Genomic DNA, 13,098 nt, shown 5'->3' with positions numbered 1-13,098 from the left:
TTAATGCCTTGCTTGTGCCAAACAATACAATGAATCTTGTATCAGTGCCAGAACTTAGAGCAACAGGTAATGAGGTTGTTTTTGGTAAAACTTAAGAAATAAGAACATGAAACGGAACAATTTTCCCTTTTGAGGAAAGAGATAATTTGTTTTTCTGGAACAACATTGACAACATAGAAACCTCAGGGCAGTTGAACTTTGCTAGTAGAGATAACTTTATTTTTCGGCATAAACGCTTGGGCCATATCAAGGTTGAGGACATTTACGAACTAAAAGATCACGCAGGAGGACTAAACCTAAGCGAGCACGATTTAACAAACTGTGAAACATGTCAGCTAAATAAATCAAAGAAACGTCCAGTACCAAAAAAACTCAGGAACAAGAGCAGGTGAATTCCTATAAATTGTCCATACCGACATATTATGTCGCATTCACCCTGAAGCCCTTGATGGACTCAGGTATGCAATAGGATTCGTGGTTGAGTTCAAGGGTTGAGGAAGGAAAGGTATTAGAAGACGAAAAAGTGTTAGATTAGAATTCCTGGCACAGTATACACCACAAAAAAACGGCTAGGTTGAGAGGAATTGGCGAACAATAACGCCAATGGCTAGATGACATTTAGAACAGTCAGGACTAGAAAAAGCGTATTGACCAAATGCATTCAATTTGTAAAGTAAGAGTAAAAACTTCTGTTTCCATTCAGGTATTCAGCAGAGATATTTTCGAGCAATGTACAGGAAGAAACTTAAACTTGAACAGTGTATCAAATTGTTTGGTTGTTCGTCTGTTGCTCATGTTGAAACAAGTTTCTGGGGCAAGATTGATAGAACTTCTCAAAAATAATATTTTCGGGATCTTCAGACAATAGTAAGACTTATCTCGTAGGTATTCCAATTAACAAAGGAATCTTTGAATTTAAAAATGTCGGAAAGGAATCTCGGAATGTTACCTTCAGCCAGCGATAAAGAAATGTTTTTTGAAGTCGGAGAAACGAAAGAAGGGATAGTCAACAAGCAGCCCGCAGATGGAGAATAATTAAACCCCGTAGCCTTTCTTCCTAGGGGAATTGTGAATAAAGCATTATTACCTAAGTCCATTGATGAAGCCATCAGGGATAAGAATTGGTTTGACGCAATGCATTTGGAATACAACTTATTTGTTGAAAATAAAGTGTGGGAACTGGTAGAGAACAAAGGAAATAAACCCATTGGTAGCGGCTAGCACTTCGCGCTTAAGTTTGGTCCTAGCGTGGAGATAACAAGATTTAAGGCAAAATTCGTGGCAAAAAGGGTACAGCCAATTTCTAGGTCGGTATTACAACGAAACATAATTACCAACAACGCCTCTCAACAATTAGAGTACTCATAAGCTGTGCAGTATGCAGAGACACCGAGCTGAAACATATGGATATCCAAATAGCACACTTAAACGCTGGCAGTGAAGAAGAAATCTTCATGAAACATCCCCGAAGGCTTCAAAAAATTTGACAAGCAAGGAAATACAATAATTTGTAAGCTGAGGAAACTTTTATATGGATTGAAACGGTCAGTTAGAAATTATTACCTAACAATCAGAACTTTCCTTGACCAAATAGGCTTTGCGGCTATTCAAGATTAGTGCAATTTTATTAAGAATTGTGAAAATGGTATAGAGGGAATGGTGTCTTTGGGTGGATGATATAGTGATTTTATAATTGCAGAAAGGCTTTAGTGAAAAATATAAAAACAAAGTTAGTGAGCAATTCCTAATTAGTAATTACGCAGATCGTAGTTAGTTCGTGAGTTGGTTCTAGAAATTGACTAAACAGAAAACGAAATGATGCTAAGCCAAGAAGCTTATGTAGGAAATTTGATAGAAAAGTTTAACATGAGCGAATCGAAGACCTTGTAATCACAATTAGATGATAGCCTGAAACTGTTAGCCCCAATTAGATGTTAGCCTAAAAGGGACAACGTCAGAGATAATTTTTAGAAAAAGTGAGAAACTGCAGTTGACAGGGTTTTCAGACTCAGATTGGGCAGGCAACATAGACAATAGAAAAAGTGCAAGTGGTTATTGTTTCAAACTTAACACTAGTTCAGATGCAATCAGATGACGAGTAAGTTACAAAAGTGTTTATCTATTTCAACAGCTGGAGATGAGCTTAACGATGCTGTCAAGGCAAATAAAGAAGCCATACTTTTAGAAAACCTATTACCAGAAATAGATTTAGAACTCCAGGAGCCATTAAACGTCTTTGTAAACAAGCTTGCATTGCTCTTAGTATGAATTTTATGAATCACGGAAAGACAAAGCACTTTGCATTAAAAGTGCACTTCGTCCGGAATTTAGTCGAAAGTCGGCTATTAGAGCTAAACTACTTGCTTACTGATCGCATGACGGTAGACACACTTAAAAAAGCTTTGGGGAGGACCAAAGTAATCCTTTTTCGTGCTGTCTTTCTCGGAACAAACACTTAACATGATAGGAGGAGTATTGAAAGTATGTTAATTGTTTAAAGTATGAAAAGTTATACGTACCTCAATCCACGTGCTGATTTACATCTTGGTTATTTTTGAAATGAGTAAATGTAACAAGAAGCTAACACGTGCTTTTTATACCAACTTTGTCCTCAACTTTTCATATTGTTATGTGTGATCTATTCACCCTTGATCTTTTAAAAATATGAATTATCAGAGTAAAATGCTCGAATCGGATGTCGTGAGAAGTCAAGTAAGTAGTAGATTAAAGGTGATCAACATGAATGTAAAGGTGCGGTATTTTGGGGTAACAAATAAGGGTTGAATTTTGTGCTAATCGCCACTGTTGTCAACCATTAATTCTAATTTAATTATTTGATTACAAGATTTGTCTCTGCGTTCCCTTTAACCGACAATAGGATTCTGGCGACTATTTTCCGTCAATCAGCCGGGTATGTTTATAATGATTGGTTCTCAAATTTAAAACCGATGAGTTGTTTCAGGCAAGAGTATCGTCGGTGCATTCGAGCTTTGTGAACCTTGGAGGAGACACCACTGCTAATCCAGCTGCTGCCAGAACTACCCCTAATAGTCCATCAAATGACCACCTTCTACCCTTGTCTAATCTAACCGCGCAGACTGCTCATTACACGGGAACTTCAAATTATACTGGTGACTTTGTAGGTGATGAAGTTTCCGGCCAACTACAGGAAGATATTGCAGTATTTGATGGGAGGTCGACGTTTCCACACCAATGGTTGACGTCACCCAACAATTCTTCAGAAATTCATGAGTCTCAATCCTTAAGTAAGGCACCAGGGAGTAAAGATGGAGCAACGGAAGGTGGAAAATTGACATTACTTTCACTGGCAGCGAAAGCTGCCGCAGATAATGAGCTGGAGCCGAGACGTGGTCGGGCAGAGACACTGACGTTTGAGGAATGTGAGGAACGGAGAAAGTCAAGCAGTTTCTCAAATTTACCTGCCGAGCTGGTGAGTTTTAATCGCCAAATTCCGAAAAAAATACGCTGTTAATAAAAAATATTACATCGAAACCTCAGACAAACTTTCCGACAAATATCCAATCAATTCTGCAAGTGTAAGGGGCTTAAAACTTTTTGGACATCTACTCAACCTGCTACTATTGCGCTCACATTTTTTTAAATGTAAAGAATTTGGATTTTGTTGGTGCTGTCTTTTTTGCTACTCGAAGCAGAATTATGATGGTCATAACTGCTCTCAAACGAAGTTCGTAGCATTTATATTTGTCCTGTGATCTTTTTAATAGCCGCGCTCATCTTCTCAGCAGACGTTTTCTGCGCTCCAAATTTTTCTACAATCCAAAGTATTTGGATTGAATGGTGTCCTGTCTTATTAATAGCGCCGTCAGCCTCTCAACGGTATTTATTTAGGAGCTCTCCTGTTATGGCGCTCTCTTAAGATCTGTTGACAAATTACCATAATTTTGTAAGTCAAATTGAAGTGTTGAGTTTTGTCACGCCGAAACAGGGAGTCAATCCAAAAAAACTTGGTTTTGCGGCGTAAAATTTTTTTGCTCTAATTTTAAACTAGAGTGAGAAAATGTTCTTTGAACAAAAATTCACTTTCTCGCTTGTGTTTTGTTCACATGCGGCATCTTGACATTGATTTCTACTGTTACTTCGATTTTGTCATCTGAGTTTTTTTTCTAACTGATTTTCCCAATCTGTTCATAGCCCCTTTAGGTCTTGTTTTTTAATTGCTCGCAAACGAAGTTTGTAGCAATTATATTAGTCCTGTCGGTCTTTTTAATGCGATTTTTCGCTTGACCAATTTTTTGTCTGACACTTCTGACTTGCAACCTCAAAAACGGGATAAACAGTTGGCGCCCAGCAGGCATTAAGTGCTCTTAGAGCCATTCAGCTCAAGCTGTTTCTGAGACTTATACTTATTATGGTGTGAGGGCGGTTCTTAGAGGTTGAAGACACCTCAACTGTTAAACCCCCACCCCACTGTTGCCCACCCCCCATCAGCCACCCGGTGCACCCACCCCCGGTGTCTAGCTACTGACGAAAAACCGCTAAAAACGCGCAAATTTATACTAATTTGAGTAATTTTTTCAAGCTTTTTGAAAATTTTTGATAATTTTTTTGAGTTTTATCAACCCTATTTTCAAGGATGCCCCTCTAGGGTTTAATAAAAGGTTACTGCATAGTCTCTAGTGACTACGGAATGGTTTCTCAAACTTTTAACATGACGAACTTTTGCTTTTTTTTTTACAAAACGTGCAATTTATTTTTATTTCGACATCTATTTTTCCTTATCCAGGTCTTTCCAGGCGCAGGGTCCAGAAAACCTCCTTAGGGGTTCGATAATAAGTTACTGAAAATTTTTTTTTGCCATGAAATATTTTCACTTTTTTACTATGACAAATTTCGAGAAATTTTTCTTGTCGGTTGTTAGGTTTCTTCAGCCTCAAGAGCCGATGAACCTCCTCTGGGGTTTGACAATAGGTTGTACGCCATGGATTAGTTTTCAACTTTAGTTTTTCACAAATTTTAACATTTTTTTTATGCATCTTGCAATTTTCAAGTTTATTGAAATTTTGTTTGTTAGGTTTCTCCAGCCTCAAGAGCCACATAACTTCCTCTAGTGCTTCATTGTAGCTTACTGCATAGCTTCTAGATGTAATGGAATGTTTTTCGAGATTTAAATATCAGCAAATTTGAAAAATATTTGTAATTTTTTGAATCTTTGATTTAATCATTTTTCCGATTCCAGGGTCCTAGGGACCTCCGAGGTTTGATAATAATCTGCATAGTTTCTAGAGTTAATGAAATGGTTATCAATATTTAAATGACTCAAGCTTTAGCATTTTGAAGCTTGAAATAGGGATACTGGATAGTCTCTTGCGACAGTGAAATGGTTTTGAAGTTTTTAATATCTTGAATTTTGGCAAGATTTTGTTAAAATTTGAGGTTGTTTTCAAAATTTTTGAATATTCTTGTCTTTTTTGAGTTTAGCGATCATTACTGACCAAAAATGTTTTTCAAGTCTTGCAGATGGTTTACCTGACATAACTCCAAAGACAAAAAATAGTTTTGAACATTTTCACTAGGAAATCTGGAAACTTTTTGAAATTTTGCAATTTGCAAATTTTCAAAATACTAGTTTTTAATTTGATTTTTTTACTATCAAGGCTAGAAAACTAAAAAGCTGCAGAGGCGAATCAAGCTAAAGCTAGCCTCACTCAACCGTATATACCTACTGACAAAGCCAAAGCTCGCCGGTCGTTTGAGAGCAATTCGCCCGACGTTCGTCGGTTATGTTTGTTTATTAAATAAAAATTCTTTGGATTGTGTCAGGACTTGTTCGGCTTGTTTTTTTGAACTTTCTGCATTACCTTTTGATCACGTTCTTTGTTTTACATAAGTAACGATTTTCATGTTTGACTCGTGACCTAAATCACCAAGTTTCTAATGGATGTAATTCAATAAATTTTAACTGCATTTATGTTGAGTTCTTTCGCTCATTGAATTAAGCAATGTGTTGATTACGGTCAATGTGAAAATCAGAAGAAACATCATAAACCGATAAAGCCGGGTCATTAAGTCATGAGCCGATGAACCTCCTCTGGGGTTTGACAATAGGTTGTACGCCATGGATTAGTTTTCAACTTTAGTTTTTCACAAATTTTAACATTTTTTTTATGCATCTTGCAATTTTCAAGTTTATTGAAATTTTGTTTGTTAGGTTTCTCCAGCCTCAAGAGCCACATAACTTCCTCTAGTGCTTCATTATAGCTTACTGCATAGCTTCTAGATGTAATGGAATGTTTTTCGAGATTTAAATATCAGCAAATTTGAAAAATATTTGTAATTTTTTGAATCTTTGATTTAATCATTTTTCCGATTCCAGGGTCCTAGGGACCTCCGAGGTTTGATAATAATCTGCATAGTTTCTAGAGTTAATGAAATGGTTATCAATATTTAAATGACTCAAGCTTAAGCATTTTGAAGCTTGAAATAGGGATACTGGATAGTCTCTTGCGACAGTGAAATGGTTTTGAAGTTTTTAATATCTTGAATTTTGGCAAGATTTTGTTAAAATTTGAGGTTGTTTTCAAAATTTTTGAATATTCTTGTCTTTTTCTGAGTTTAGCGATCATTACTGACCAAAAATGTTTTTCAAGTCTTGCAGATGGTTTACCTGACATAACTCCAAAGACAAAAAATAGTTTTGAACATTTTCACTAGGAAATCTGGAAACTTTTTGAAATTTTGCAATTTGCAAATTTTCAAAATACTAGTTTTTAATTTGATTTTTTTACTAACAAGGCTAGAAAACTAAAAAGCTGCAGAGGCGAATCAAGCTAAAGCTAGCCTCACTCAACCGTATATACCTACTGACAAAGCCAAAGCTCGCCGGTCGTTTGAGAGCAATTCGCCCGACGTTCGTCGGTTATGTTTGTTTATTAAATAAAAATTCTTTGGATTGTGTCAGGACTTGTTCGGCTTGTTTTTTTGAACTTTCTGCATTACCTTTTGATCACGTTCTTTGTTTTACATAAGTAACGATTTTCATGTTTGACTCGTGACCTAAATCACCAAGTTTCTAATGGATGTAATTCAATAAATTTTAACTGCATTTATGTTGAGTTCTTTCGCTCATTGAATTAAGCAATGTGTTGATTACGGTCAATGTGAAAATCAGAAGAAACATCATAAACCGATAAAGCCGGGTCATTAAGTCATGAGCCGATGAACCTCCTCTGGGGTTTGACAATAGGTTGTACGCCATGGATTAGTTTTCAACTTTAGTTTTTCACAAATTTTAACATTTTTTTTATGCATCTTGCAATTTTCAAGTTTATTGAAATTTTGTTTGTTAGGTTTCTCCAGCCTCAAGAGCCACATAACTTCCTCTAGTGCTTCATTATAGCTTACTGCATAGCTTCTAGATGTAATGGAATGTTTTTCGAGATTTAAATATCAGCAAATTTGAAAAATATTTGTAATTTTTTGAATCTTTGATTTAATCATTTTTCCGATTCCAGGGTCCTAGGGACCTCCGAGGTTTGATAATAATCTGCATAGTTTCTAGAGTTAATGAAATGGTTATCAATATTTAAATGACTCAAGCTTAAGCATTTTGAAGCTTGAAATAGGGATACTGGATAGTCTCTTGCGACAGTGAAATGGTTTTGAAGTTTTTAATATCTTGAATTTTGGCAAGATTTTGTTAAAATTTGAGGTTGTTTTCAAAATTTTTGAATATTCTTGTCTTTTTCTGAGTTTAGCGATCATTACTGACCAAAAATGTTTTTCAAGTCTTGCAGATGGTTTACCTGACATAACTCCAAAGACAAAAAATAGTTTTGAACATTTTCACTAAGAAATCTGGAAACTTTTTGAAATTTTGCAATTTGCAAATTTTCAAAATACTAGTTTTTAATTTGATTTTTTTACTAACAAGGCTAGAAAACTAAAAAGTTGCAGAGGCGAATCAAGCTAAAGCTAGCCTCACTCAACCGTATATACCTACTGACAAAGCCAAAGCTCGCCGGTCGTTTGAGAGCAATTCGCCCGACGTTCGTCGGTTATGTTTGTTTATTAAATAAAAATTCTTTGGATTGTGTCAGGACTTGTTCGGCTTGTTTTTTTGAACTTTCTGCATTACCTTTTGATCACGTTCTTTATTTTACATAAGTAACGATTTTCATGTTTGACTCGTGACCTAAATCACCAAGTTTCTAATGGATGTAATTCAATAAATTTTAACTGCATGTATGTTGAGTTCTTTCGCTCATTGAATTAAGCAATGTGTTGATTACGGTCAATGTGAAAATCAGAAGAAACATCATAAACCGATAAAGCCGGGTCATTAAGTCATAATGCCTTAGGTTATGGAGGTTCATTAGAGCCATTGCTAGCTGACATTAGTATTAGGCTTAAAAGCTTTCAGTTCAAAGGCTGCATTAAGTATTGCTTTAGAATCTAACTGAAACTGCAGACCAAATTAGAACACTTTTCGGCACTTTGAAAAACTGTGATAATTTTTAGCTCTTTTTTTACTGTTTCGATCCCGATTTTTGTCAAGCGCGTCAAGGACAACCATTTCCGGCAATTTGCCGACTTTTTAAAGATAATTCACACTTTTTTCGTCAATTTGAAGTCAAATAAGAGTGGTGTTTCTAGTCACGCTGAGGTGTTAGAGGTAGCAAAAATCGAGTAGGTCTGAGGCTGATTTTTTTTCAAGCTAATCAAGTCGAGTGAGAAGTTGGTGTTGCGACATTTTTTCAGTTTTTATCATTTTTGTACGTGCGTCAATTTGACTTCTGTTTTCGGCGTTTTTTTTCTTGAGTGCTATAAAAATGGTACAATACATATCTGTTCCAGTTGAGCCTATTTGCTTGAACTCATCAATGAGCAGCTATAGCTGTTAATGACTGACACTAGTAGTCAGATATAGTTGGTTATTAATAGCCGCCATCATCTTCTCAGCTGGCTATTATAGCGCTCCTATTTTTACAATTCAAAAGTTGTATTGGTGCGCTGTGGTTTTTTTAAGATGTGTTCACACATTTTTCAATGACTTTGATCTTTCAAAACGGGATAAACAGGTAAAGCCCAGCGGGCATTAGGTTTCATTAGAGGCCTAAAGTGGGATTTATTAGTCCTTCAAGTGCTTATAGTGGTGCAGCTGCTGGGATGGCCTTAATTTAAGGTTAAAAGGTCAATTTTAGGAGTTTTTGAGCTCAAAATGTTGCAATTTTTCATGTTTTTTGTGATCTTTTTGAGTTCTTTGTTTGATTAGTATTAGGTTGAAGTTTTTAAAAGTTCATGCAGGCCTTTTGCGAGACGCGATTGCTTGTTAAGACTTTTTTATGAGCTATATGTTTTGGTTCTACAAACACAAACACGCAAAATGATACTAATTTTTGCATTTTTTTTTTCAATTTTTTGAAAGTTTTTGTGATTTTTTTCAGTTCTTTCCAGTTTTTTTAGCCCCAGGTGTCAAGAGGTGTCCAGATCTAGCCCTCCTCAAGGTTCTGATAATAGACTACTGCATATTTTCTCGTGGTAATGGAATGGTTTTCAAATTTTCGCTATCACGAATTTTAACATTTTTTGACAAAATTTGCATTTTTTCATGTTTTTTGTCATTTATTCTCATAATTCAAGTTGTTTGAATCCCAGGGAGCAGAAAACTTCATTAGAGGTCAGATAATATGTTACTGACAAGTTTTAAGTGGCCATGTAATACGTTTCAACTTGAATATCACAAATTTTTACAAATCTCGCATTTTTTTATAATTTTTTTTGAAAATTTTCGTCAGTTGAGTTTTTCCAGCTTCAGTGACCAAGCAATCTCCTCTAAGCTTTGATAATAGGGCACTGCATTTTTTCTAGTAACAATGGATTGGTTTTTAACATTTTAATATCTCGAAATTTAGCATTTTTTTGATAAAATCTTCAATTTCTTAAATTTCCTAAATTTCTCAGTTGTTGATATTTCTCGTTCTCAAGTGCGAGAAATGCTATTCCACGTTTTGAGAAAAAGTTACTGCATGGTTGTGTTTTTCAATGAATTTTACTTTTTGGCTCTTAGAAGTTTTTTGATAAATTTTGCAATTTTTTTCAAGTTGTTTCGAAACATTTGTTTTTTATGTAGTTTTTCTTGCCTCAATAGCCAGGTTAACCCATACAGGGTTTGACAGTATGTTATTAAATAGTTGCTAGGGGGCAATTGAATGGATTTCAACAAATTAATAGAACGAATTTTTTTGAAAATTGAAACTTTTCTAAAAACTACTGCCTATCGATCTTTGAGTCAATGATCTTTTTAAGGCTTGGAATTGGGTTACTGGATAGCCTCTAGAGACACAGAATTGATTATGAAGATTTTCATATCACGATAGCAACATTTCATTATGATTTGCAATTGATTTCTTAATTTTTTTTGTGGTCGTTTTCGAGTTAAACAATGTTCAAGGACCAATGAATTTTTTTCAGGTCTTGCAGATATAATACTGGACCAATTTCAGAAACAAAAATTGGTTTAAAACATATATTTGAAGAAGTTATTTTTAAAATGAAAAAATTTTGCCGTAGGTTTAAAGCTTTAAAGAGTTTTAGCAATGAGTATATTTTTGTTTAGTTTGTTTGATTGTTTTAGTTTCTCAATTTTTCAATATGATTTTGTTTGTGCTTTGGCTGGCATTGTTCAATTGATCTGCTGGTCTGGTAGAGTCCTTCTGAGTTTTTCATTCAATTCTTTGAATTGTTTTTCAGGACTTGTCCTGTTATGTTTTTTTACAAAAAAATGTTTCGCTTTACCTCATTTTGCCGCTTTTTCAACATTTTGCGTGATATCTTTTTGACTTCTCTAGGCTAGTTTCTCTCTTCTCTCATTCTGCTAAAAGTGATTGTGAACATCAGTTGCTCAGCAAAGCAATTCAAAATGAACAGAGTCAGTATAAAAATTGAAGTCAGAAATAAAAACGGGATAAACCCATAAAGCCTAATTTTCGATGCCCGCTATTTGAACGTCGTTCCTATAAGTATTAGTTAACTCTCTCTAATGCTTATTGGTATTGATAGTAACCCGCTGTAGCCTCTCTTTAAGAAACAGAAGTATGTTCAACTACGAAATGCCATCAAATTAAATCGGACTTAAAAACTGTTTTTGTACAAATCTTTTTTTTTCAATATCTATTCTTTCAATCCCAATCATGCTTATTGGAATCAACGGCGGCTATTTTCCGGCAATCTTCCGGGTATTTTTCGAATTTTGCCTCCTTTTTTAAATTTTCTTCGTTCCCTACCACTAAGTATCATTAATGCCAGGTCTTAGTTGCTATATAGACAAATGAGCCTAATTAATTGTGTGATTCCGTAGCTAGTGATTTTCATGTCTTTGACACTATTTTTTCTCAAAAACTTTAATGGTTTTAGTACGTTTTTCGTGTAATCGTTGAACTTCTAGTTTTGCTATTTAATCGCCTTAGGGAAAGGTCTCGTTGGTTCTTAATAGAGATCAAATTCATTGATGAACCTATTGATTTCTTGATTTTGACACCAATTGTTTTCGGTATAATTTCATTTTAGTTTCGCGAGTTTTTAATGTTACTTTGTTGTCTCATCCCTTAGTTTCTTTCATGGCACGTCCTCGAGATTGCTGCTAATGCGTAAATCCAGCGAGTTAATCATTTGAGGTCATAGTTTTTGCTTTCTGTGAATTATACGCTGTTCGTTTTCAAAAAAAAAAATTAATGACTTCTCGAGTATTGAATGTGTTTGTATTGCGGTGTTATCGCTTATTCCCAATCATGACAGGTCTCTTTGGTTGCCACTGAGGATTTTATTTAGAAAAAATTCCTTCAGTGCGTATCTAATGCTTCTGGTGACTGTTAATGTGGATTTTTTCTAGACAGTTTTTCAGTTTGTGCATAGATTGGTTGTGTTCTTGTTGTCTTAGCAATTAGTCTCATTTATAACAGATTTCATTGGTAGCCAATGAGCAAAAAGTTACATCTAATAAGGTGTTTGAATTCACATGAATTGATTTCTAATAGCTGCAAAGTGATAGCTGAGGCTATAATTGGCCGGCCTTCTCTTGGTTTTTCTTGTCATCAAGATATTTCTTACGACCATATGACTTTACAATCACATCAAATTGGTTTAATATATTCTTAAGACTGCAGATCTACAAAGCCATTGCGGATATTTTCTGGTAGTCTGCCAGCTATGTTTTGATTTAGAAACTTCTTTTTAAAAATGAAAGTTAATTTTAGTCTAACATTTTTCATTGTTTTTTCCGAAAATTTTTTTGCTCACTCTATGAAATACAGCTCTCAATGGCTTTGTAGTAAGGCGCAATTTTGGGCAATATATTTGCGTCAATTCATAGGTAACTTTCTCTTTTTCTGAGATACATGTTGTTTTCGAATTGTTTAAGTTAATTTGTATTTTGTCTATATTTGTAGTGCTATTGTCGGCCATGCGAACTTTTCAGCCATTCGAACTGCTATCGGCTACTTCACGACTTCTAAAGTTCTATGGTATGCTGTGATTAAGGATTCTGGAGTGTAGTTGTGTTTTGCTTCGAGTCCACTGATTTTGAAAACTTTTCTGATATTTTCTGCCATTGATTCCCACTCGGTTGTTCTATTGTGTACTCGTTCTAGGGATGCGTAGGGTCAGTTTTTAACAATTTATTATTATTATTGGTTCTCAAAACACTAGATCTTGGAAAACAAAATTTTCTAATTGTTTCCAGAATTGTATGTTCGCACAATGGGTTTTTTTACCTTTTTAGTTTGATATTGGTGTAAAAACGTCAGCCCTCAGGTCATTAGTTTTTCAATTCGTTGGATTGCAATTCAGGACAGGCCCTGCTATGTTTTTTTACTTCGTCGAACGAAAATTTGTTTAGCTTTACCTCATTTGCCGCTTTTTCGACGTACGTTCTGCGTGAAATCTTGTTGACTTCTCGAGGCTGGTTTCATTGTTCGCTCATTATGCAGTTGATCAGCAAAGTTATTATGAACAGAATCAGCATCAAAAACTAGAAACGGGATAAAGTGTCACGATTAGAAACGTGATTAAACCGTAAAGCCCAATTTTAGATGCCCGCTACTTAAGTTTGTTCTTATCAGT

At 35.1% G+C, this 13,098-nt stretch overlaps 1 protein-coding gene across 5 annotated transcripts in view; it reads left to right on the top strand.

Moving 5' to 3' along the window:
* Window positions 1-13,098, top strand: part of LOC142337094 (protein CLEC16A-like) — a 107,628-nt gene that overhangs the window by 82,483 nt on the left and 12,047 nt on the right. For all 5 annotated transcript variants that reach the window (XM_075386202.1, XM_075386175.1, XM_075386211.1 and 2 more), the window contains one exon: window positions 2,963-3,451. In XM_075386202.1, coding sequence (XP_075242317.1) covers window positions 2,963-3,451 — 489 coding nt within the window. The remainder of the gene's footprint in view (window positions 1-2,962; window positions 3,452-13,098) is intronic.

Source organism: Convolutriloba macropyga, chromosome 1, assembly GCF_964194025.1.
Source record: "Convolutriloba macropyga chromosome 1, txConMacr16.3, whole genome shotgun sequence".
Lineage (NCBI taxonomy): Eukaryota > Metazoa > Xenacoelomorpha > Acoela > Convolutidae > Convolutriloba > Convolutriloba macropyga.
The sequence above is the reverse complement of the archived record's forward strand: the minus strand, read 5'-3'. Positions and strand labels throughout refer to the sequence as shown.